Here is a 26193-nt window from a genome sequence, read left to right on the forward strand (position 1 = left end):
GTCATCTTCCAGGTGCACCTGATGAATCCCGAGAATGTGCCGAAGCCCTGCTGCGCCCCCACCAAGCTCCACGCCATCTCCGTGCTCTACTTTGACGACAACTCCAACGTTATTTTGAAGAAATACAAGAACATGGTGGTGCGAGCCTGCGGTTGCCACTGACGCTCGGAGAGGAGGGCATTAAACATTGAAAGACAGTTGAGTGGTTACACAAATCCCAGGGCTGTTCGAGCCTTGCTCGGAAAAGCAGACAAGGATTTAAAGGAACGATGCGCTCATCTCACAGCAACCTAGCGATTGTGGCGTCCACCAATGAGTGGGTCAAACTGAACTGTGATTGGACCAGTCAGAGTGCTGCTTTCATGCCCCTCCCATTCCTGTTTGGTCACCCTCTAACAACAGCTTTTCGCAACACGTTGGTGTGGACAGAGAATGCCATTTCGTCTTATTACACATTAGAGAGGAATTTATTATCCTCATTCTGGATTAATGTGCTTCCAGTGGCTGTAAAATTCTTATCAGCTCTTATGAGTTCAAGTGCCAGTCAAAGTCTCTCCAGGATATAATCCCATTCTCAGGCATTGGGGAAAGTTCTGCATACATTTTCGTAAAGTGATCATTATGATTAAAATCCCTGTAAAATCAAAATACATTTCTTATTAATTCGACACACTACGGAGAGAGAGAAAAAAATCTGGAAACAACATTTTATTTTTTAGTTATTTTTATGTTTGTGTTGAAAATAAGTATTTGAACACATGAGAAAATACATGATAATATTTGATACTAAAGCCTTTGTTTACAATTACAGAGGTAAAAAAAACAAAAACATGCCCAAATCATGATACTTCTAACCCTATGCTTTACACTGGGGATGATGTTCCGTGATGGTACCCTTCTTCTTCCTCCAAACACAGCAGGTGGAGTTAGAAGATTTCTATTTTGTCACACCACATGACTTTCTCCCATGACCCCTCTGGATTATACAGATCATAGGTCTCAAGATGAGGTCCTTGAGGGTTTCCCTCCAGCACACCTGAATGAAATGATTAGGATAATTAGCAGGTTTCTGCAGATTTTGTTGATGATCTGATCCTTTGAGTTCGAGGAGGGAAACCTTCTCGCTCAGCTTCAGAAAACAGGTGTGCCCTAATTGCCTAATTTTCAGTTGACAAAGTGACAAAATGGCCGCCCCCTGAGATGGATAAAAACGGGTGGATTCTGATGCCTAACTCATATTTCACAAACGCTATTATTAATCAGAATGCTGCTTTTACACTAGTGGGGGAAACATAAAACATATTATAGTAAAGTAAATTTTTTTGGGTCAACCGGTTTGTTAAATCAAGGCAAATCAACAATTATTTGAAGGCAAAAGTATTTTTGGTCATCTTTCCTCATTTATTTGCTTCTCAAATTATATTTACATTCCCTAAATATAAAATAGACTGAACCAAAGTGACCACAGGCTATTTTAGCAGTGCCTGCCTCCACCTAAACCCCCAGTGTCAATATTTGCGTGCTCAACATGATGTATGTTGTGGTTAAAAGGATGTTCTGGTGTAAACAAGTGAAGAATAAGGCCTTATCCGCCCAACACGCCCACTTCTGACAGCCCGTCCAGAAAACAGGCAAAAACATCATCCTTGTTTGTTATTGAAGTTTGAGGGTTGTTTGTGTATATTTTTTTATTGAACATGTTACTGTGGAGTCTTTAGACAATATATATTAATGAAAATCTAATAGCAATACTAAGAATCTAGCCAATCATCCAACACAAAATATACCTCTGGTAAGCTGCTGTTTACATTTGTGATCATGTTTAGACTGTTGTGTAAATACTTGTACATTCAGTTTATTTATTGCACTTTTTGTTAAAAAAATAAAGTACACCTTATGAGAATTACATTGAGAAACAAGAACTTATTTTGGAATAGCCTTTATTATGAAATCTCATGTTACAACTTGTTTTTTTTTGTACAAATCCATGGGCAGTGCACAACCCATGACTGCATGACAAAAAAGTGTCACTGGAGTTTCTTAGACCATGTGCTTTCCATAAAGATTTACTGGCAAAAACTGCTTGGTGTGTGTGTACCTGGTTTTACATAATTTGTCACAGTGGCGCTGGGTGAGTTTTTAGTAACTAATTCAGTGCTTTGACCCCACTGGGCCACAGAATACACTTCCTAAGTACAAACAAATGACAATTCCAAAAATGACATCACAAGTCAAAATAGCAGTCTTAAGCTATGTCGGATTCATCCCAGTTCGCGCTCAAAGCTTTTGAGGCCATGTAAACAAAGATGGCTGATTTCTACAAATTGTTCTGGTTAACGCAGTTAATTCCAAATCACGTCGTCACCTGAACCTGTAGCTTGTATTTACATTTGCCTCAACACTTTAAAGGCTGGAACTGACACAATCCAAGTGGGATAATTGTGATTTCCCACTTTCCTCAAATGCAGCATTTTTCTCTCAGTTGAAGCGATGCTCTTTGCTCATTGAAAAGCATTAGACTTTGGATCGTTGTAATTTGATTTGTGAGGATTATTTTTATTAGAAAATGTGGTAAAATGTTGTTTGACTACTATAACAACATGCCTAGTTTGTATGCTATTCACAGGCAAAAGCAATACGTGGGGAAATAAAGCGTTGCATTGTGGAAATAGCAGAAATGACTGGATGTTCGGAATTGGCAGCAAGGCTAGTTTTAAAAGTACACCACGTCATCCATTTTAGTGGCTTGCAATTTAACGCAAGTCCATAAACCTTTGTCCTTATGAGGACATTTTGAGTACCGTTCAGATTTTTAGATCATAACAAACAGCAGAAACGAGTTGTTAAGTAATGGAGATATTATGGGGCACCGTGGAGGAGCGGATTTGTGTCCGCGTCTTCATGTCAGACTCCTGTGAGGAGCTCCCAAGCTCATTTGAGCGTTGTCCCTGAGAGTTAAGTCACATAAGCACTGACGGCTGAGAAGTAACACTCAACATCAATTAATGGCTTACATTTCAACAACAGATCCAATTATAAAAATAAAAAAAAGAGGCTAAACAAATCATGTCAGGAAACAACCAAAACCCCCTTCAGAAAGTTCATAAGCACTTTCAAAGAACCAAGAATGAGAAATGCATTTGTGTACCCAAACCCAGAATTGTGTCAACACAGGAAAAGGAGCGTAAGGTTTGGCTGGTGCAGGACTGCCCGAGCAGCGCAAGAAGGATGAGCGCCGACACGCGGGTGCTCAAAGCTCGTTCCTCGCCTGCTTCATCACAAAGTCGTGCAGGTTCTTCAGGTCCCGAGGGCCGCTATACTCATCGCCATGCTTGCCGGCGCCGAACATCATCAGGGTGGGGTAACCTTGCACCTAAGGAGGGGCAACGTCAAAATCAGATCTGCCACATTGTTGGGCCGTGACTTAAGTGTGAATTTTTAACGCTCATGCAGCACTTCCTTGTTAAACATTAACCACTGCGTTAACGATGGCAAACAAACCCAGGTAGTGATTCCAGTTTCCAGATCTCATTTGCAAACACATTACAACCAATTAAGCGTTTAGAGCCGCATTAAAAATACAAATGTGATGAGCATTTTCACAGCTTCAAAATGTGACTTTTATTCCTTTATGGCTCAAGGTTGCCAGGGCTCGTCAACACGCCAGACTCACAGAATATTTGTTGCAGAGCGTGCGCTCCACCGTGCAGTCCACTTTGGCAATCTTGACGTTGGTCAGAGAAGGAAAGTCCTTGGTGGAAAGCTCCTCCCACACCGGAGCCAGATGTTTACAGTGGCCGCACCTGCACAGGACGTTGGATTCAATCATATGTGTAAAAAAATATGTGCCACTGAGCATTTACATCAGGGGTGTCTAAAACTTTTACTTCTAAGAGGAGGAGGTGGTGAAGGAGAAGAAAAAGGAGTAGAAGGAAAAGAAGGAGGAAGAGGAGAAGAAGAAGAAGGGAGAAGGAATAGAAGAAGAAGAAAAGGTGGAGGAGGAGAAGAAGGAGGTGAAGAAGAAGATGGAGGAATAGAAAGAGAAGAACTTTTTTACGTTCTTCTTTATTAAACACTGTAAAATCAATGAAGCAATTATACATTGTTGATATAATGTATCCCTGTGTGCCACTATAATAAGATCCGCTTCTACACTGAGCAGCAGCTGAATCCCAAGTTCATCATTCTGACCACCATTGATATGATGTTTTCACAAATCGGACCTTGATGAAGCAATTTTCGTTTCTGAAATTCAATTAACTTGATCTCAATGGTGTTAAACAGAAATTCAGTTACTATTTTAGCTGTAAATTTGTGTGTCTTTGCACAGCTAGAAAAGTTTAATCCAACCTCTTTTCTATTTTTTTTTTTTAAATGGCATTGTGGCCATGTCAAAAAATATTTTTAGTATATGCCACGGGCCGCCAAAATATGTATGGTGGGCCGCAAATGGCCTCCGGGCTGTAGTTTGGACACCAATGATTTACATTATCAAGAGTGCTGTAATATTTGTTGCATTACATTCATTAAATATGTAGTTAGTAGTGGTGCAACGGATCACAAAAGTCACAGTTCGGATCAGATAGTTTTTCAGATCAGCAAAAAAAATTTTTTTTAATATATATATATATATATATTTTAAATAAGATAAATAGCCTTCATTTATTTTGTTATATGCTTTTCCACATTAAATTAAAAAAATTATAATAATCAATAGCCATTTAGGATTTTGTGTCTTCATTTATTCTGTGAAACGATTTTTCTCCATTAAATAAAAATAATAATTAAAATGTCTAATATAGCTGTTTAGGATTTATGAACACAACTTTTAAGTGCAATATGAGGCAAAAATGGTCCATGTGTAAAATAACAAGGTATTAAGGGCCTAAAGTATCATTGACATTTTGAGTTGAATGTTTTTCTTTTTTAATGCACAAAAGTGTTTTTATAAAATAAATGAAGACAAAGTCCTATTTATCTTTATTTTTTTAAATAATGAAAATACCTCAGAGCATAATTTAAGGCACATTCCCTTCCTTTAACTCATTTGCTCCCAAAAACGTATACATACATTCTATTTTAAATGTTTTAAGTGTCCCAAAGACAAATGTATGTGTTTTTGTTTTAATGTTTTTTTATGCTAGAGCATACAGAAGGTTTTGATGCAGCCTCTCAACTGCAAAGAACGGTTGGAAAAAAATGGTAGTTATTACATAAATGTCTAGCAAGTGGCAGCAGAGCATATGAAATGAACCAGGATCATGTTGAAAAACCCCTCAATTACTCAGCATTCTAAATAGATTTGTGAATAATGATGAAACTTGGCTATATTCTAATGCTAATTGCTACAAAATCCAGTAAAACAGCCGGGAGTGAAGGGGATTGCTTCTGTGAAAATGGCTGGGAGTGAATATGAGTTAATTACAAAGTAGCCTTGGTCCAGAATATTGAAAAATAATTAAAGTAAGCCAGTTACCAGCTGTCAAACTCATTTACAGCAACCAACCAGCCTCGCACCCGTAGTTAATACTAGCAGGTAGCTGCATGCTAGCCAGTAGTCACGTCGGAGACTTTTGCCGTATCATGCAATGACGGCGTAATTAGCGTTTTTTTAGAATCCTAAATTAGTGATTGAATATGAATTCGGGATAGCGTTGTGTTGGTCGTGACTTTAATGTCGATCAAAACTACAAAGGTCTAAAAAGGAAGTCAAGCTAGTCATCATGCCACAAAGTGGGCCACTTTGCAAAGTAAATGTCTACTAAGGCTATTTGCATTGCCATCAATGTAAACAAACTTTATATTGAAGTTAGCCTGAGCGTAAGGGGTGTGTTACGTTGAGTATGTTTCAGCTTCCTTGACAAGTCTGAATGGTGTCCGTGAATTGCGCACTTTGTTGTTGTCCCCCTCCAACAACCAATCCGCGGATCGTAGGCGATCCTAACCGTAGGGCCTGATCCCAACCGACCACGGATAAACGCTGATCTGTTGCACCACTAGTAGTTAGAAAATATAATCTATTATAAATCTAACCAAAAGAAATGTGAATTAATTATTTTATCAAAATAAATGTTCAAATGCTTTAAATGATCTGAGCCTGACACACAAAAGTTGAGTCTGACCCACTATCAAATTTTTTTTTTAATATAAACTACATAAATAGATAAGTTAATGTAATGTCAATCTTACCATGGAGCAAAGAATTTAACAAAAGTGAATCCTTTGGCAATGGTCTCATCAAAGTTGTTTTCTGTCAGCTTTAAGACGGACTGTGGACAGAAAGCAAACAGACAAGCTAGATGTTGGCACGAGTATAACGTACAATATTCGGCAACAAACACAGGCGCTGCTTCTTTTCATGCTGACATTTTCCATCTGGATCAAGATGCACGTTAAGCTCACCTGCTCCTCCTCGGCTGCTTCTTCCTTGACTTCTACGTCTTTTGGCTCTTCCTTGACATCGGTCTCGTTTGGCTCCTCGACTTCTTTCACATCTTCCTTGGCTTCATCATCTTTATTCTTAGCAGCGATGACCATCTGGTCCACAAACTCTTTGAGGGTGTCATAGTCTCTCTTTCCTTTGTAACGTGTTACCTCAATCTGCAGTGGGAAGGACATGTCAGCTACTGTAACCTTAAAGTTGTCACAGTATTATTCTTAAACTCTGAACGCAATATTGGGCTTGGTATGTAGACGTGTGTGTGCTGTGCATGTATTTACTGTCAAATCGGATTATATATGTCAAATCCAGTGAATATGACTTTTTTTTCTCCTTTCATCAAAATTGTTACACCGATTAGTGGTGCAACGGATCATCAGTGATCCGTGGTCGGTTTGGATCAGGCCCCATTCGCTGATTGATTGGTGTGTGCGTGTGTGTTTAGGGACAACAAAGTGCATATTCACAGTCGATACCATTCTGACATGTCAAGGAGGCTGAAACATGCTCAACGTAACATGCTAAGCCTAACTTCAAAATAAAGTTGATCAAATACAGTAATACATTGACGGCAATGCAAATAACCTTAGTACATTTTTATTTTTAAGTTTGCCCACATCAAATCCGTGATCCGATCCAAATCGTGACTTTTGTGATCCGTTGCACCACTTATATTTTACATTTCATAAGACATTTGCCGTTACCAAGATGCTGTCAAAAACTTTCATTCCAACAGGATATTGAATGTGTCTACCATTACAAAATTATGTAACATAAAGAACCTAGTTTCTAACAGAGGGCAAGACTAGTCAAGCTAGCAGCATCAGCAATTGTTCATGCTATCCATGATTAAACACGCAGCAAGTGTGGTAAGGCCAACTTCAAGATAAAATCTTTCCAAACACACTAACACGTTGAAATCAGTGTCTTGGTACGCTTTTACTTTGAAGTTGTTCCCGGCAGCAACTTGTTTTTTTGAGTCACTATTTGCGGCACGCTTTTACTTTGAAGTTGTTCCCGGCAGCAACTTGTTTTTTTGAGTCACTATTTGCGGCATTCAGAAAATGTCAGAGACTTCAACAACGTCATCGTCTTAATTGAATCTTCATTCATATTATTCACTTTGATGACACTGGTCAACAACCATTTTGGTGCCAAGGAAGTTTCAATGATTTTAGGGTACGGCTGATGTTGCTGAATCTGAAAATGACAATTTTTTTCCAAATTGACTCTAGTTTTTCAGATATTTAATTGTTTCTGATGAACAAAAGTGCTAAAAATACTAAACTTTTGACATTGGTATTCTCTCTTTATCTTAAGTGTTCTACAATTAATAATAATAGAGCAGATTTGTATAGAGCTGTTTTGGACACTCAAATACGCTGCACAATTCTTTAACATATGTCTGTCTATTTGGCCAGAATATTGTCAAAAGAGACTTTGAAGAACTGTTTTAATTAACTCTTTGACCGCCATAAACGTTATATAACGTTTAGTAAAAACCTACGGAGGGGCGCCGAGGACGTTAAAAGACGTTCACTATGTTTTTTTTTGGAAACGGGTGGAGGAAAGCCTTGGGCAGCTGTGCTGAAAGTATCAAGCAGATCGAGTTAGTATAATGACTCGTTTTGGCCCCTAGATGGCAGCGATGACTCTCTTTGGACAAGATTGGGTGGGCCGCCCACCGTGGGCGTCAGTAGAAGACGTGAGGCGGAGCTAGAGTGTTGAGGGGACAATGGCTGATGATGCAACAATGGCGACCGGTTGCAAGCAGCTCACGCTTGAGCATTTTTTTCAAAGACGGAAAGCATCGATCAATACTAAAAAGCGCATTGATGTCGACGATGATGATGATGGTGACTTCGAGCTTGACGCCAAAGTTGGAAGCCTTGACGCGACCGTTATGATCACGTAGTAAGCCTCACCGGCTAGCGAGGCTAACGCCGGAAAACGCGGAGCACAACCGAATACAGGCGGACGATGAAGAGTAGTCGAAAAGCATCGATCAATGCATTGATGATGATGACTCCCGAGGTTGACGCCGAAGTTGGAAGCCTTGACGCCAAAGTTGGAAGCATTGACGCCAAAGTTGGAAGCATTGACGCCAAAGTTGGAAGCATTGACGCGGCCGCTATGAATACGTAGTAAGCCTCACCGGCTAGCGAGGCTAACGCCGGAAAACGCGGAGCATAACCGAACACAGGCGGACGATCGGACGATGGAGAGTACCCAGAGTCCAATGCATATTCATCGGAGGAGCGGGTACAGTCTGATCACGGAGAAGACACTGGTTCTGGACTACGATGCCACCATGAATGGAGTGGATAAGATGGATCAGAACATGAAGGACATGAGGAAGCCACACGTAACACCACCGTAACGTAACCGTAACATGATCCTGATGGTAGACGTGATGGCAACACACACTGCAGTATATACTTGCTATTCCCCGGAAAAAACGGCCGGCAAGAAAGTGCACGCGAAGGGGCAATCGCAGTGAAACTAATCTGTTGTGCAAATCATGTTGCGTCTCCTTGCACGCAGGGGAGTGTTACACAAAAAGAAAAACTGTCGTTGAAACATCCACATAATTGTAAATAGTACCACAGTTGCACACATTTGTAAATAGTTTGCCAAATTGTTGTCAAATTGTTACACTGTTGAAGGTAAATAAACGTATTTTGCTATCAAAAAACACTTTTTCATTCTTGGTGGTAGTGTTTTATAGAAGTAAAGCACTATTTAGGTGTTTGTGGCATCATTCATGGACAAAAAGAAGTAGTGTAAATTTCACTAGGGTGCATGAAATGATATCGTTTCACTAAAAGCTTGATTTCTCCGTATTTTGGTCCAAAACAAGCGCATTTGGGTGAAACTAACCATTTTCTATTGTTGATTACTGAAGAACGGAATAAGGTAGAAACAAACTTTTTTTTCTGATGAAAGATGTGAGTTAAATCTTTCATTTGGTAGTATGTGTGTTTCCATAGTCCAAACAGAACATTTTCTGTGGACCTTGAAAGATCAGTCAAAATGCATAAATCGGCTGGCACTCACAGCATCCCTTTACTGAAACGTCTGGCAGTCAAAGAGTTAACGAAAAAATAAATTAAATAAAAAGCTTGTTTTTCAATTGTTGTACCATTTCCTGTTAAAATCTTACAAAAGAACAATAAGCAATGTTATGTAGTGAGTTCCAAACGTACCTTTGCATTTTCATCTCCCTTGAAGAACAGCAGTGTGGGATATCCCCGCACGCCAAACTTAATACACAAATCCTGGTGCTGTGTGCAGTCCAGCTAAAAAATGTTTAACAGAAAACGTCAATGCGCAGTCATTGATGCTAACATACTAATGACATACTGTGCTAACTCAAAACAAATGTGAAAAAAGTCATTAGGCTTTTCTAGGTCATTTGGGTTGTAAATTGTTATCCTTTCCATAATATTGTGTCATAAAAAGACCCACCTTTCCTATTTTGACGTCAGAGTGCTCAAAGGTGGAGGCCATTTGTTCCCAGGTCGGAGCCATGGCTTTGCAGTGGCCACACCATGGAGCGTAGAACTTGATGAAATGTAAACCTAAACAAAGAACCAATCATCAGGCAAACCCGACGTGTATATTATTTACAGATGCGGTCATGTACACAATTATTTTCTATACTGCGGCTGTAGCAGATTCGAGCTGTAAAAGCAAATCCCCACCTCCTACACAGTTGAATGCAAGCATTACACAACATTTACTGCTCCTCTGTTGCCAACATGTGAAGGGAGGACCAATAAACACAAGCTTAAAAAATGCCTATATCATATCCTGCCCTTTCTGGTCATTTATTTTTGCTTGCAAACCAAAACAGTCAAGACTTCATGGAGGCATACTCTGCTTTGCATTGACTTACGCGACGGACTAAAATAAAATGTCAGTTAAGTCAATTACGGCAAGAGGAATGGATCCAGATTGACCGCTTTTGCTGGTTGGAACCTGAACAGCAGGTTTTCCAATTCAATACACCCAATGACAGAAACTATTACATTGTCTTACATTTGTTCTACATGGGAGCTTTACCTTGGGCCACGTGGTTCTTAAAATTGCCGGTTCTGAGCTCGTACATGCCATCTTTGGGCTCGGGAGGCTCTTCAGATTGCTCCTGTTCAGCCACTGCTTCCTGGAGGCAGCAGAACAAGAAGGCAAGTGAGATGCATGAATCGCCACATTTCAATTATGAAATTATGTGGCAAGTTGGCAACACTTACAGGGGAATAATCTATCTCGAGTGTCTTCAACATCCAGTCCTCAAGAGCATCTAGTACTCTCGCTCCGTGGTAAGTGACCGGTTTCTGATCCGGCTTGTACAACACTAGCCTACAAACAACACAGAACACACGCGATAACTACATCTCTAATGACAATTCTAAGAAAAGTAATTTGTGATTGAAGAAGAAAAAACAAATGAAATGGAACTCCATACCTTGACCTCTCTGCAGGACACAAATTTGCATAAAATGTGTGCGTGCAATTTCAACCAGGATTAATATTTATGGGACTAAACTGTGTTTTATTTTTTTACAGGTTACTCCCGCATATTCATTGATTCTAACTTCAAGTTAATTCCACATTCAGATTTTTGCAGTTACGGCTTGTGGAGAACGACTTACGTGGGGTAGCTTCGGATGCTGTGGTCTTTGGAGCAGAATCTGGTATCCTGGACGCAATCTATTTTTACCACATAGGCAGGGGGCTTTTCCATGTTGTTGTACTTATCTGCCAGTTCATTCCACGTCGGCTGCAGCTTCTTACAATGGACACACCTGGACACAACAAAACAGACAAAGCTTATATTCATACTTTTAGTATGCTGTAGGTTTACACCATCTAATACAAACCACACATATTCTAATTTAACTTGAGCTGTAGGTTTTTGCTCACTTAAGTTACATCATGTATTTTGATGTGATTATTTTACTTTAACATAGTACACGTTTACAGTACTAAAGTCATGCAATATAAAAATGCAGCGGAGAAATTAAAGACTGTGCGACAGAGTAGATAGAATGGGAACAAGTTGTGGGAAAACTTAGCGACTTTCATTCCAGCTGGATGAATCCAGAGATGTCAGTCGAAATGTGCAACTTGTTGCTTTTGTGAGGTATGTTGATCGTGAAAACATTTATGAGTACATAACGACAGGGAAGGCTATATTTGATGTTGTCAATGCCGGTTATTGTGAAAACAGTTTGAGCTGGAAATCCTGCAGCAGCATCAATGATGGGCAGTGTCAGATCTTGATATCTTGTTCCAGGACACACTCAAGCTTGCAAAAGCTGTGCCACTTTAAACCTGTATGACAAGGTGGGTGGCTTTTCAAAGAAAGCCAAGCTGTAGAGAAGGGTCTGTACATTTCTCGCTAGTGAGAATGTGGACAGCGATCCAGTAAGGTTGGTGACAGAGCAACTTTTTTTTTCATTCCAACATTCCTTACATGGAGAAATCTGCACAGCTGGATTGGGTGAGCTCCCTGTAACCTATAAGGTATCAAAGTGTCATCTGATCATGGCCTCCAGATGATCTTTGGCATGTTCACACACACACACACACACACTTACTGTTTTGCGTGTGTATGAAGCCCAAGTGTCCATTTTCTTTTTAACTATAAATAGATACTTTTAAGTTTTTTTTTCTTCTTTTAGTACTTTCAGCTTTTATTTAAAATGTTGTTAATTTGACCCTCGTGAGGATAAGCAGTACAGATAATGGATGGATTTATTTTGTCTTTATGACAACAGATCTTTCCCTATGATTTCATAGAGTCCGCTTGGTTGATAATTACTTTGATGTTTGTGTTTTTTGTGAGTTATTTCTTGAAAAAAAAATCTTTACTATGATCCAACGGAAAACACTTGACATATAAATAATTGTCAATATAAGCATATCTTTGTACGTTAATTCACTCTCTCTTTTTGGAATAACTTTTTATTTCCAAATACAGTAGTTCAAGGGAGACCACGATATATATATATATATATTATATATTATATATATATATATATATATATATTTTTTTTTTTTTTTAACAAAATGCTTTAGTGCTGGTTAGATAATAAATAATGTATTTGACATTTTGAGAACATGACGATATGAATATTTAAAAGTCTAAGCACTTTAATTCGTCTTTTCTTTCATTTGGTTTTATATTTTCCACTTGTTAAATAGAATATTGTTTGAAATATTGCAGTTCTGCTTGTGCCACGTCAGCTTTGTGAGCATCCGTACTCACAACTTTCTGCTACAGTACGTCATTTGCCCTTTAAAAAATAACTTCACAGCTATTAGCTCAATTGAGCAATTAAACGTTAACTGCAAACTAAAGTGTTTTTTTTTTTAACCGTTATTTTATTTAACGTTGAAGATCACTTCACAAGCGAGCTAACCGGTCGGTAGCTGTGATACTAGCATGATGGCTATCTACAAGCTCAAATCCAATGGAAAAAGCCAAGTGAAGACTAGCGTCTATGCCAACTAACTCGCTAACACATTGGCCAGTTAGCTCAAATGTCGCTACATAGATTCTGCAACACACTGCGTACAAGTAGCCGGTAGTGAGCCAGAAAGTCAACTTACCACGGGGCGTAAAACATGACAAAGTGCGGTGTGGTGGCCACAGCCTCGTTGAACATCTCCACCGTGTACGTATGCTTGGCGTGCTCTTCTTCTTCTGTTTCTTCTGGATCGCAAAACACAAAAGAAAACAGTAACGAATATATAAAAAGTAGGGTAAAAGGAGTGTAAATCAGTGCGGATGCCATGATGAGGGTCTGCCAGTCGCTGCTGCTGTTCCTGCTGCTTCCCCGGCTACAATCAATGGAGAAAGCGCGTTCACGCTGCGCCTTTGAAACGTGATTAAAGGTATGCAAGATGTGGATGGGCGCGCGCTCCTGAAGAATGTTTTTGCGTACATCCACGCTGCTTACTAGCCTGACTGGTCATAAGAAAGTGGATCACGTTGCGCAAATATAGTGCGCTGGATTTTCAAATTAGAAAGCTGGCTTGATCATCATCATTCTAATTCTGCTCTGTTTCATGATGAACAGTACTGTAATTTTAAATATGCAGTATGGTGTGATATACAAACAGCTCATGTGAGCCAAAACTAATATTTATAATAAAAAATACAGTACGTGTACTTATTAGTAAAGTCAGTAATGAACATTAAAGTTAATTTTCAGTCAGATGTACACTTTTATGAGCTATGTATGTGTTTTATCTTGCCACTTGCTGTCAACTGAAAATAACATCACAGTTGCTCAGGTAATGACCAATCCCAGCTCAGTTTCACAAAACAGGTGAGCCGTGATTGGTCGTGAGCCATGATTGGTCGTTACCACGCACACACACGGAAATATAGTGTTTATGTATACAAATGACTCATTATGTAAATAAATATTGTAAAATTTGCATAACTTTTCTGACTTTCTGTATTGTAGATCAAACTAAATACAAAATGCAATGCAAATCAGTGCCTCGCAGTGTTTATGAAAAATATCCTATTTTGATCAAGAAAGAAAAAAAAATTCCCGGCAGAAAAACATTGATTTTTAACTAGATTTTCATCAATTGAACACTAAATAACCATCTTCTTAGCCAGAACTAGAAGTACATTTCTAAGTTACAACAGTTGTTAGTATTAATGTGTATCTTTTTTTCTTTTCTGATTTACTGCTGTTATCACCATACTCCAATGTGGTAGTGTTGTAGCGGCCGTGGCTCAGGGTGTAGAGAAGGTCATTCAATACCCAGAAGGTCAGCTGTTAGATCCCCGCTCTCCCCGAGTCATGTGTCGTTGTGTCCTTGGGCAAGACACTTCACACACAGTGCCTCCAGTGCTGATCACACCGGTGTATGAAAGGTGCTAATGTTTGGTGGTGGTCATAGGGGTCGTAGGCGCACACTGGCAGCCAAGCTTCTGTCAGCCTGCTCCAGGGCAGCTGTGGCTACTAAAGTAGTTTACCGCCACAACAGTGTGAATGTGTGAGTGCATGAATAATGTACCCATTCCACACCAAACTCCCTCAGATATTCACTATACCACTTACGCACAGATTTCAATATAATTGATTTATCATTGAAAAGAGGAGCTTCCAGTTCTTCCTTAAGGCGAGTAAATGCAACAGATGCAGGTTAAGCCTTGGCTTTTCAAACCCTTGAAAGTTGTTCATGCATGGTTTATGATAGGCTATATCAATGGCAACCATATCATGACCTTGCCCAATCACTCTCAATAATATGTCATCTTTACCCAGTTTCTTGGATGTCACCTCAATGACCTTTTGGCTATTTTTGGTGGATACCATGGAGGTTGGCGCGTTTCCTTGCAGCCACTGCTTATTACAAACTACACACCTCTTGTTGGCTTGACATTTTTGAGGAGCTAGATCCTGGTCAGCCAAATCTGATGCTTGTGCACTCACATCAGATAAAAGCCTCTTCTCATAACATTAGTTGCTCTTTTCATTTATTTAGCAATTATGACATTTTGGGTGCCACTTTGGTGCATTGTCTTCCAACTATTTCTCTGACATACTGTAGAATCATGGTGCAGTCTTTGAAAGACTTAATTTTGACGAGCATTGATGGCTTTTATAAACTTAGATTTTGTCATGTGAGTAATAAAGTGCAGGCATTTAGCAGACTGTCCATGATGTATCACTTTGTATTGTCGGTGCTTTGGTCTTCACAACTCTTGCCACCAGACTCATATTTCAGTGGCATGGCAATGTCTCTTACATGCGTCTTTGTTTAGCATGAACTATTTAAAAAAAAAAAGTCAATCAATGGAGAAAGCGCGTTCACGCTGCGCCTAAACGTGATTAAAGGTATGCAAGATGTGGATGGGTGCGCGCTCCTGAGGAATGTTTTTGCGTACATCCACACTGCTTACTAGCCTGACTGGTTATAAGAAAGTGGATCACGTTGCGCAAATATAGTACGCTGGATTTTCAAATTAGAAAGCTGGCTTGATCATCATCATTCTAATTCTGCTCTGTTTCATGATGAACAGTACTGTAATTTTAAATATGCAGTATGGTGTGATATACAAACAGCTCATGTGAGCCAAAACTAATATTTATAATAAAAAATATAGTACGTGTACTTATTAGTAAAGTCAGTAATGAACATTAAAGTTAATTTTCAGTCAGATGTACACTTTTATGAGCTTTTGTCATGTGAGTAATAAAGTGCAGGCATTTAGCAGACTGTCCATGATGTATCACTTTGTATTGTCGGTGCTTTGGTCTTCACAACTCTTGCCACCAGACTCATATTTCAGTGGCATGGCAATGTCTCTTACATGCGTCTTTGTTTAGCATGAACTATTTAAAAAAAAAAAAGTAAATCAGAAATATAATGGTGATCATGATTATGATAGTATAATTGATTCTTTTTTTCACAATAGGGGTTGCATTGTTGACCCACCCTTTAACTTTCCAGCTGATAGAAAGACCATCTTGCACTCAAATGGAAATTTATGAATTAGGGGGGTATATACAAATTAGGCATAGATATTGTTAGAGGATAAGCTTTTTCCTCCGCGTGTTCATTTAATTTCGGGTAGTGAGAATGTTGGTTATCTGAATACAGGCTGGAGACGATGAACAGTTCCTTCAAAGCTTTTATACAGAATATTCCGGGCACAAGTGAGTTACAGACAATGGCTGTAGCATCTCACAAGTGCGAAGTTACAGAGAACTTACAACATTCTTATACTATCTTGAAGGGCGGTACCACAAAGTTTCCAGTAAACAGTTCAACAAAGTTAACCGGACGTGCGATAACATTCAAGGACACTATTTAGACACAGAACAAGGCTCTTTTGAGGAAGTTATGCAGTCATGACTACAACTGGCAGAGATAGCGATATCACTCAAGGCGAGGATATATCCGCAGAACAAAGCTCTACTGAGGAAATTAGGAAATTGAAACAGTTATGACTAAATCTGGGCAGAAGACACATTCAATCCCCCTTGAAATGAACAAAATAAAAAATAAAAGGTACTAGCGGCGTCATCGTTGCAGACGGCTGGCGCAACATTAAGCAAGGGTTGTGTGGAAAGATTGGACAGGAGGGTCTTGCGCCCGTTCTGCAGTGATGAGTTGAACCAAGGCACTGTCGGCTTCTTCAGGACCTTAGGGTTAGACTACCTGGTTCCAGGTTGATTCACCGGGGTTATTCTGCCCGTATACCGTGAAATCAACCTTTGTTGAATGATGTCATCAACAGGGGGCAGCTGACACTGGACCAGTAGACGTGGTTTTCCGGTCGTCGTCAGGTGGTGGGATCGCTGAGCCTGTGGCGGATCTGGCGGGTCTTTTTGTCCCCCTTTGGACATCCACACACTCTTTTCTTCTGGACTTGCTTTTTCTTGCGACAACTTAACTGTTTCTACTATCACCTCCTGTGGATTGTCACATTCAGACTCACTTACAGTTAGTTGGAGTGTAGGTCGGTACCCCGCAACCTTTTTTGCTGCTCGATCTGCTGATTCGTTTCCTGCTGATACAAAATCATTAGTTTGAGAGTAACCTTTACATTTTATTACTGCCACCGTTGTTGGGGGCATTAAAGCATCTCGCAATTTAAGAATATCATCCTGATGTTTAATGGGTGTACCGGTTACAGTTTGGAAATCGTTTCGCTACCATTCTTTTAATGCAACATGAACTGTCAGATACGCCGAATCTGTGTAAATATTTACTAACTAGTTTTCTGCCAATCTAAGAGCTGCTGTCAATGCCAAAATTTCAGCTCTTTGTACTGACTGAGAGCCTAAAATTCTTTCTGCTTGGACTTCTTCAAAACCTGTTTCTGTGGGTTGGGTTACTGCCAATCCAGATTGTTGGCCATCGTTGCCTTTGAAGCAACATCCATCTGTGAAAAGGATCAAGTCCGGGTTGTCAATAGGTGTCTCATAGAGTTCAGTGCGGAGTGAGTTTTCTTCCGTAGTTCTTTTTATGCAACAATGCGGTTGTCCTTCGAGCAGACCTTCAGCCATGTTTACTCCTTCATGAGTAAAGAGAATATGTGGTTGTGTTAAAATTGCTTCAATTTTTCTCTGTCTTCCTCCGGTCATGGTGAAAGCTTGACTTGTGACGTACTGGACTGTACTGTGTGATGTTCGCACAGTCAGCGGGTGATGGAGAACAATGTGAGATGTTTTCTGAATCACTCTGGCAAGAGCAGATGAGAAAGAAGCGCAAATTGGGTGTCTTTGCTCGTATTTTTCCAATGGAGTTGATGCATATAGACAAACTTGTCGACTTCCTCCTTCCCCCCTCTGATAAAGGGCAGCAGAAACACTGCTGACCTTTTCAGACACGTCAAGATAGAACATGCGACTGTAATCAGGAATTGCAAGAGCTGCAGCAGTGGAAAGATGCTGTTTCAAGGAAATGAAGGAAGTGTCTGCTTCCGTGGTCCAACAAAGAGTGTTAGAAAGGTTTCGCATACCCTGTTCATTGACCATCTGTCGGAGTAGGTGAGTGAGTTCAACAAAGTTTGGAACATGATGTCTGAAGTAGTTGCAAAGACCAAGAAAAGCCAGCATGGTTTTGACATTTGTTGGTTTTGGGTGATGGAGGATATCGTCTTTGTGAGAGGGAGACATTCCTGTTCCGTGGCGTGAAATCGGACGTCCTAGAAAGGAAATCTGTGATCGGGCAATCTGGAGTTTAGACTTGGAAACCTTCAGTCCAACAGAGGCCAAATGAGAAAGCAAATACCTTGTGGCTTCAAGACAAGAAGTTTCAGATGGAGCTCCCAGCAAGAGGTCATCCACATACTGCACCAGGAGAACACCAGGGGGCAGTTCAAGTGGAGACAGCAACTGGCAAAGACAGTCATTGAAGAGTCCAGGTGAAAGGACAAAGCCTTGAGGCAGGCGATTGTAGGAGTAGCAAACACCATTCCAAGTGAAAGCAAAAAAATGCTTCATTGAAGGATGGAGTGGAATGCAAAAGACAGCACTCGCCAGGTCAATGCAAGTGAAATGAGGTGGGTTGATGTAATTTGGGACAATGCCGAGTGAGGGTTCGGGACAGACAAAGTAGGAGTTAAGACGGCCGCATTAATCACTCGCAGGTCATGGACCATGCGAAACTTTCCAGTATCTTTATTCTCAACGGGTAAAATATGCGTGTTATAATCAGAATTTCACACAACACTCCTGCTTTGAGCAAACCGTCAATTGTTTCCGAAATGCCAATCATCCCAGAGTATTGGGGAACATATATTTGTCCTGGTTTCATCTGAAACACAACAGGTGAGACGTTGCAGAGACCAACATCAGTGAAATCTATGGACCACAGCGATGTGGGAGGGAAATCAAGAAGGTAACCAGCAAAATCGCTGTCGGTTGTTTCACGTCCATGGTGCCTATCCAGAAGCTGGTGCTCCAAAACGGAAGTGGGTAAAAATGTATTAGACTAAATCCAATAAGCATCAAATGACGGGGAATAGAGCAATTGAGAATGAAATGAATTTTGCCAATCAGTGGCCTGTGTGCATGCCAGGACAAACGGACCGAGATCCTTCGCTGTGTGCTGAGGCGAGATCATCAAGGAGACATGTGGGTGGCAAGGAGGTATAGAAGGATCCGGAGGATCCGCCATCATGTACCATTTGAGTTGTTCAGGAGTCAGGGACACCGAAAAGGCGACACCAGGTTTGCCTGCAAACAAATCTCCCATGTTCAATTCCCATATGTTGTTTTCACTTTCCTGAAATGCCTCGCTATAGATCTCATCCCCTGATCTGTCATAGTACAGAGTGCAATGCATACAATCAGTTACCATATCATAAGATCTGAGGTTACGAACCCAAGGTGACCAGAGAGCTCAGCTTCGAGCCAACCACTGGAGTCAATATCCACTCTTTCCCAGTAGATGTCGGCAGTGGCGCATGCCACAGGGCGTTGTTCAACAAACGGGAACTGGGAGGTGGCACTGGAGGCAGAGGAGGCAGAGCAGCAGGAGGTGTTACCATCCGGAAATTCCAGAATAAGTCTATCAGGGCAGCATTTGATGAGAGGGCATGTGGCGATGAGGAGATCTCTGCCCGAAAGATTGACTGAACAGTTAGGTGCAAACACAAAAGAATGCAAAAGAGTCTGTGAAAAACATTGAACAGTCACTGAGCATGTGGATTCAGGGCACCATCATTGTGCAAACTGTCCACCAGAGGGAGGCAGATACTGTTGGTTTGGCACGGGGGAATACCCTTGTTGCTGCTGCGGTTGCTCTCTCCCTGCTCGGAACACTTGCGAATGCAAGGTGGAGGCCGTAGGGGCGTGTCCTGTTTTCAGAGTGTAATCAGTGAGGGCCCGATCAACAAAAGCCGCGGCCTACTCATCTGCTTTGGGAGCGAACACCAGATCTGAAATGACACACTCATGGAGGGGAAACAAAGCGTCTAAGGCTATAGACAAGGTTAAATAATTTTCTCGGGTAAGAGCCTAATTATCAGGGAGAGAAAAAAAACACCTACATTTCACATTAAAATATACTATAAAAGCGGACATAATTGTATAAAAATAACACGGATATCACCTGCTATTAACATTTGTCCCGTAACCGCTCTCTGCACTGCTTGAAGCTAATTGGCACCACCAAATTGCATAGGCGGAAGTTTCTGCATCAACACACTCACATCAGTGGGAGGGAAAGGTTTGTAAAACATAGCAGATTTACCAGTGGACGGGTCAACTTTAGCTAACATGGGTGCCTGCAAGATTTGGGAACGAGTCACAGGCCGATGAGGAGGAAAAGCTGGACCTTTGGAAGATTCTTCGGGGTCTTCCGGACCTCTGGTTCGGTCCAGAACGGAGTCAGGGTGGGCACCTGAAAGATTCTGGACATGACACTTTCATTCTGCTACTTGATTCTGTAACTGAGCAATGTACAACCTGTTTTCCACTTCCTCATTCGAAGGGCCTCTAGCTGCGTGTTCCGCAGCGCCATCATTCTTGCTCTCGCATTCATTTCCACAACTTTCTTAGCATTCTCTCTCACCTTTCTACCTTTTGGAGACAACCTGTTTTATTTTATTGTATTTTTTCCCCCAACAGTTTTAGAGCGGACACAAGCTTTTTTTCCCGTTTCTCTCATTAATGTCACCAAACACGCAGTTAAAGACATTGTAGGAAACCATCCATTATCAAACTCTTCCTTCATTTTGTTTTTATTTATTTACTTACTTCCTTATTTATTTATTATTATTATTTATTATTTTATTTTAGTTACTTCATTAACTCTTTGACCGCCATAAACGTTATAAAACGTTTAGTAAAAACCTACGGAGGGGCGCCGAGGACGTTAAAAGACGTTCACTATGGTTTTTTTGGGGGTTTTTTTTGGAAACGGGTGGAGGAAAGCCTTGGGTAGCTGTGTATCAAGTATCAAGCAGATCTAGTTAGTTTAATGACTCGTTTTGGCCCCTAGATGGCAGCGATGACTCTCTTTGGACAAGATTGGGTGGGCCGCCCACCGTGGGCGTCAGTAGAAGACGTGACGCGGAGCTAGAGTGTTGAGGGGACAATGGCTGATGATGCAACAATGGCTGATGAAGCAACAATGGCGACCGGTTGCAAGCAGCTCACGCTTGAGCATTTTTTTCAAAGACGGAAAGCATCGATCAATACTAAAAACTGCATTGATGTCGACGATGATGATGATGGTGACTTCGAGCTTGACGCCAAAGTTGAAAGCCTTGACGCGACCGTTATGATCACGTAGTAAGCCTCACCGGCTAGCGAGGCTAACGCTGGAAAACGCGGAGCACAACCGAATACAGGCGGACGATGAAGAGTAGTCGAAAAGCATCGATCAATGCATTGATGATGATGACTCCCGAGGTTGACGCCGAAGTTGGAAGCGTTGACGCCGAAGTTGGAAGCGTTGACGCCAAAGTTGGAAGCATTGACGCGGCATATTCATCGGAGGAGCGGGTACAGTACGCCGGAAAACGCGCAGCACAACCGACCGGGTACTTCTGCACAAGCGGACATTTGATCGGGCGATGGAGAGTAGTCGAAAAGCATCGACCAATGCACATTGATGATGATGATGATGGTGAATCCCGAGGTTGACGCCACAGTTGGACGCGGCCTTTATTCTCACGTCATAAAGCCTCACCGGCTAGCGCTGCTAAGCCGGAGCTGCACAAGCGGACATTCGATCGGACAATGAAGAGGACCCCGAGTCCAATGCATATTCATCGGAGGAGCGGGTACAGTCTGATCACGGAGAAGACACTGGTTCTGGACTACGATGCCACCATGAATGGAGTGGATAAGATGGATCAGAACATCTCTTACCACCCGGTATAGCAACTGAAGGACATGAGGAAGCCAGACGTAACACGACCGTAACGTAACCATAGCATGATCCTGATATTAGACTTTATGGCAACACACACTGCAGTATATACTTGCTATTCCCCGGAAAAAACGGCCGGCAAGAAAGTGCACGCGAAGGGGCAATCGCAGTGAAACTAATCTGTTGTGCAAATCATGTTGCGTCCCCTTGCACGCAGGGGAGTGTTACACAAAAAGAAAAACTGTCGTTGAAACATCCACATAATTGTAAATAGTACCACAGTTGCACACATTTGTAAATAGTTTGCCAAATTGTTGTCAAATTGTTACACTGTTGAATGTAAATAAATGTATTTTGCTATCAAAAAACCCTTTTTCATTCTTGGTGGTAGTGTTTTATAGAAGTAAAGCACTATTTAGGTGTTTGTGGCATCATTCATGGACAAAAAGAAGTGTAAAATTCACTAGAGTGCATGAAATAATATCGTTTCACTAAAAGCTTGATTTCTCCGTATTTTGGTCCAAAACAAGCGCATTTGGGTGAAACTAACCATCTTCTATTGTTGATTACTAAAGAACGGAATAAGGTAGAAACAAACTTTTTTTTCTAATGAAAGATGTAAGTTAAATCTTTCATTTGGTAGTATGTGTGTTTCCATAGTCCAAACAGAACATTTTCTGTGGACCTTGAAAGATCAGTCAAAATGCTTAAATCAGCTGGCACTGACAGCATCCCTTTTCTGAAAATGTCTGGCAGTCAAAGAGTTAACGTCTTTTGTGGTACCACAGTTTCACATAGGCCTTCTCTTTTTCCTTATTTAAAGACACTTGCTTATTCCCAAACAAAAGTGTCCGAGCCTTAATTTCTCAGAAGTGGTCGAACTATTCCTCTTAATTCAAAAGTACTTGACTAGGACCAAACAAAAGCACTCGAACCCTAATTTATCGAAACCACTCGAACTTCTTATTCTCTTATTTCTCTTATTTCTCTTCACTCAGTTATTTCTTATGCGCTTATTTCTTCGTAACATTACCCCATAAACAAGGACTTCAGTTTCTAAGATTCTAAAATAGAACGAAACAACCTCGTATTTTTTTATGTCTTAGTAAAATCCAAAAACTAGGATTTCTTGTTTTTAAGATTCCATAATGGAATGAAACAACCTTGTATTTTAGATTACTAATATCAATTCACTTAGATCTCATATACAATTTAGTCACAAATTAAATGACATGAAAGCAGGTCTCGGAGTAGTCAACAGACAGAAAATCAACTAGGAGGATAAATGTCCTCTTACCTTTAATTACTTTGGCGCCAGATGTTCTGCCTGTTGACCAGCACCTCAGCCCGAAATCACGTCGGGGGTCACCAATTGTTAGAGGATAAGCTTTTTCCTCCGCGTGTTCGTTTAATTTCGGGTAGTGAGAATGTTGGTTATCTGAATACAGGCTGGAGACGATGAACAGTTCCTTCAAAGCTTTTATACAGAATATTCCGGGCACAAGTGAGTTACAGACAATGGCTGTAGCATCTCACAAGTGCGAAGTTACAGAGAACTTACAATATTCTTATACTATCTTGAAGGGCGGTACCACAAAGTTTCCAGTAAACAGTTCAACAAAGTTAACCGGACGTGCGATAACATTCAAGGACACTATTCAGACACAGAACAAAGCTCTTTTGAGGAATAGCGGAAGTTATGCAGTCATGACTACACCTGGCAGAGATAGCGATATCACTCAAGGCGAGGATATATCCGCAGGACAAAGCTCTACTGAGGAAATTAGGAAATTAAAACAGTTATGACTAAATCTGGGCAGAAGACACACTTCAATATTCACCATAAAGTATTCGAAAATAAGAATTTTCATGAGAATATGTTAGGCAAATATAAATTTTTTGGGTCTTTTTTGGGGATGTTGAGGGTGATATCTTATAACAGAGTTTCAGCAAGCCCCAGAATCTTTTTTTTCCCTGCATGCCCCTATGTGTAAGGATTTTCTCTGGCAAATGTTAATGTTGTAGGACATGTTATGCAATTGTATTATCTAAATATTTTCCCTCTCCCCAGCCACTTCTTCCATCACCTCCAGGTGATCATGAGGCGTTCCCAGGTTAACTGCTAGTTGTAGTTTCAACAGTGTGTCCTGGGTCATCCCTGAGGCCTCGTCATGAAGGGACGTGCCCGGATCACCTCAGGGAGGCAGAAAAGGTCGAACATCTGATTGTGCAAATCGTCCTAATGTTATAGATTAAAACCTAGTATTTAGTTTATAGTTTCATTTAGCTTTTTGTTGATGACTATAGCCACGGGTAGTGCAAAGTTGACTCATACAAATATTTAAAGTTTCACAGCACATTTAAAATGATGAATGTGAGCAAAGCCTCTTGTGTGAAATCTATTAAAGTTGAAGCCGATGAAGTCATTGGCGGCAGAGTGAAATGTGTCATTAAAACGTAATTTAAGAGACATTCAGGAGATTTTTGTTCACCTCAAAGAGTGTTAGGAAAAGCCTAATTACTTGAAATGGTTCAGCGCTCCCATAAGTTATGACTTAATACAGCTTCTTGGCAGACAGTGTAGTATTCCTTAGAAAACATATTTTAGTGCAATTTTGAATGACAGAAGGACTTTTGTTTTTTACACCAAAAATAAGAGTTGCATCATTGTCAAGATGAGAACACATATTCAATCAAATTTGGAACAATTTATTTCCTTGGTTAAATAATGACCCTTGCAAAGTGTGTGGTGCGTACTAAAGGTTCAAGATTATGCTTGATGCCCATTTCAAAGATGGGTGCCCCTTGCCGTTTTTGGTCGATGGGATCTGAGTGGTGGGTGTGGACAATGAGGTTCACTGGTTGACCACGTGGGTCTAGTGCAGATCTAGGCAAAGTACGGCCCGGGGGCTACATCCGGCCCACCCACAATCTCTGACTGGTCCTCACTCAGACCATAAAGTGAAAATAAAACATAAAATATGTTGTGATCATTTTTTTATGCTGTTTTATTTTATGTGCACACATATGGATGATGGTACAAGTGAGCAAGAGCTATGACTTGTCTGCAGTGTTGCCAATGTTTTCACTATATTTAGTTAGTGATATTTTTTTTCCGACCCCTCTAGAAAATATTTTTCCAAAAAATAAACTAGCAAAAATGACAACAGTGGTCCTAATGTTAGCAATATTTTTATTTCTTCCACTGTGGAGGGAAGGGGGGCAAATGGATTTGGCCTGATAACAGTTTCATAGACCGTACATACGTACTGGTTGGATTATAAAATAAATACAATTATACGTCCCACTTGTCTATCTATACTTGGGAGTCCTGGCTAGGAACGGCATGAGTTGGCTGTTGGTGCTCAAATTTCATGTATGTAATTTTAATGGCCACTTATAATTTTGTTTAAAATATATATCCTAATTAAAACAATAACCTGATAGCTGCAGCCCTATAAACTACTAACTCAAAATTAGACTCTAAATGTTTGTATTATTGTCTCCATAGTTTGTGCAAACATTTTTAACACAAGTTTAGAATTCACTCACACTTATTTTGAAAGGACATCTAACGAGACATAGCGAAAGGAGAAAGCTTGACAGGGTGACTAATATGCAAAGCAAATAACTTGACTTGAACTTAGGGATGCTGACTCCAATAGGCATCAGCAGTACCAACTAAGCATACATTTTGAGTGATCTAAAATTACTTAAAGCGTGCAGCTGCAAGAGTGATCTAGTATCCTTGAGGTTGTGGGTTCAATCCCTTTCGTGACCATGTTGAAGTATCCTTGAGTAAGATACTGAACCTCCACTTCTTGATGGTGAATGAGTAGTCAAAATGCAAAGCAGTTTGAGGGCCTCGTAAGGTGGAAAAGCACAGTAAAAAATGAATTACCATAACAGAAAATTGTTGCAATTTTAAACCCAATATCTATTTTTCAACAGTTTTTTTGGAGCATTTTGAAAAATAAATTGCATGATGTCTTGTGTCATATACTGTTATATTACATCAATCACAAATTATTATACTACCTCTTTTCATAAAATAATGTCATTTAAAACAACTAATACCGGCACATTTCTGTAATTTTTCCCCCGTGTAACGTTTACTTTATTATCTTTACTACATTTCTAGGTAATTTACTTGTTTTAAAATGTGATAATGTTTTTAACTAAACATTTAAAAACAATCTGAAAATAAGGCAAAATCTTTTTCTTTTTTTTAAATTACAAACTATATTTTAATTATGAAAACAATTATTTTTATGAGAAGTAATTTTCTGTTGTTTCACTGTATTTTTGTGGCGCCCAAGCTGCCGGAGAATTGCAGTTGTTTTCTTGGCCATTATTGTTTTATTTATTTATTTTTTATTTTATTTTTT

The 26193-nt window shown here is 40.2% G+C and overlaps 2 protein-coding genes across 2 annotated transcripts in view; one reads left to right on the forward strand and one right to left on the reverse strand.

Annotated features, from left to right (window-relative positions):
* The window catches only part of bmp6 (bone morphogenetic protein 6), a 71023-nt gene extending 68941 nt beyond the window's left edge, over positions 1-2082 (forward strand). Inside the window, exon 7 of the mRNA XM_086066243.1 lies at positions 13-2082. Coding sequence (XP_085922369.1) covers positions 13-162 — 150 coding nt within the window. The 3' untranslated portion in view covers positions 163-2082. The remainder of the gene's footprint in view (positions 1-12) is intronic.
* txndc5 (thioredoxin domain containing 5) lies at positions 1924-13362 on the reverse strand. Its single transcript, XM_086066244.1, has 10 exons — positions 13058-13362; positions 11095-11247; positions 10693-10801; positions 10505-10604; positions 9908-10020; positions 9646-9738; positions 6403-6600; positions 6190-6269; positions 3674-3803; positions 1924-3373 (listed from the first exon to the last, which is right to left on the reverse strand). Exons 1-10 carry the CDS (start codon positions 13240-13242, stop codon positions 3251-3253), a joined length of 1284 nt encoding a protein of 427 aa, XP_085922370.1. The 5' UTR covers positions 13243-13362; the 3' UTR covers positions 1924-3250.
* Between the last annotated feature and the right edge of the window lie 12831 nt (positions 13363-26193).

Source organism: Leptonotus elevatus, chromosome 21, assembly GCF_054856555.1.
Source record: "Leptonotus elevatus isolate MCC_2025b chromosome 21, RoL_Lele_1.0, whole genome shotgun sequence".
NCBI lineage: Eukaryota > Metazoa > Chordata > Actinopteri > Syngnathiformes > Syngnathidae > Leptonotus > Leptonotus elevatus.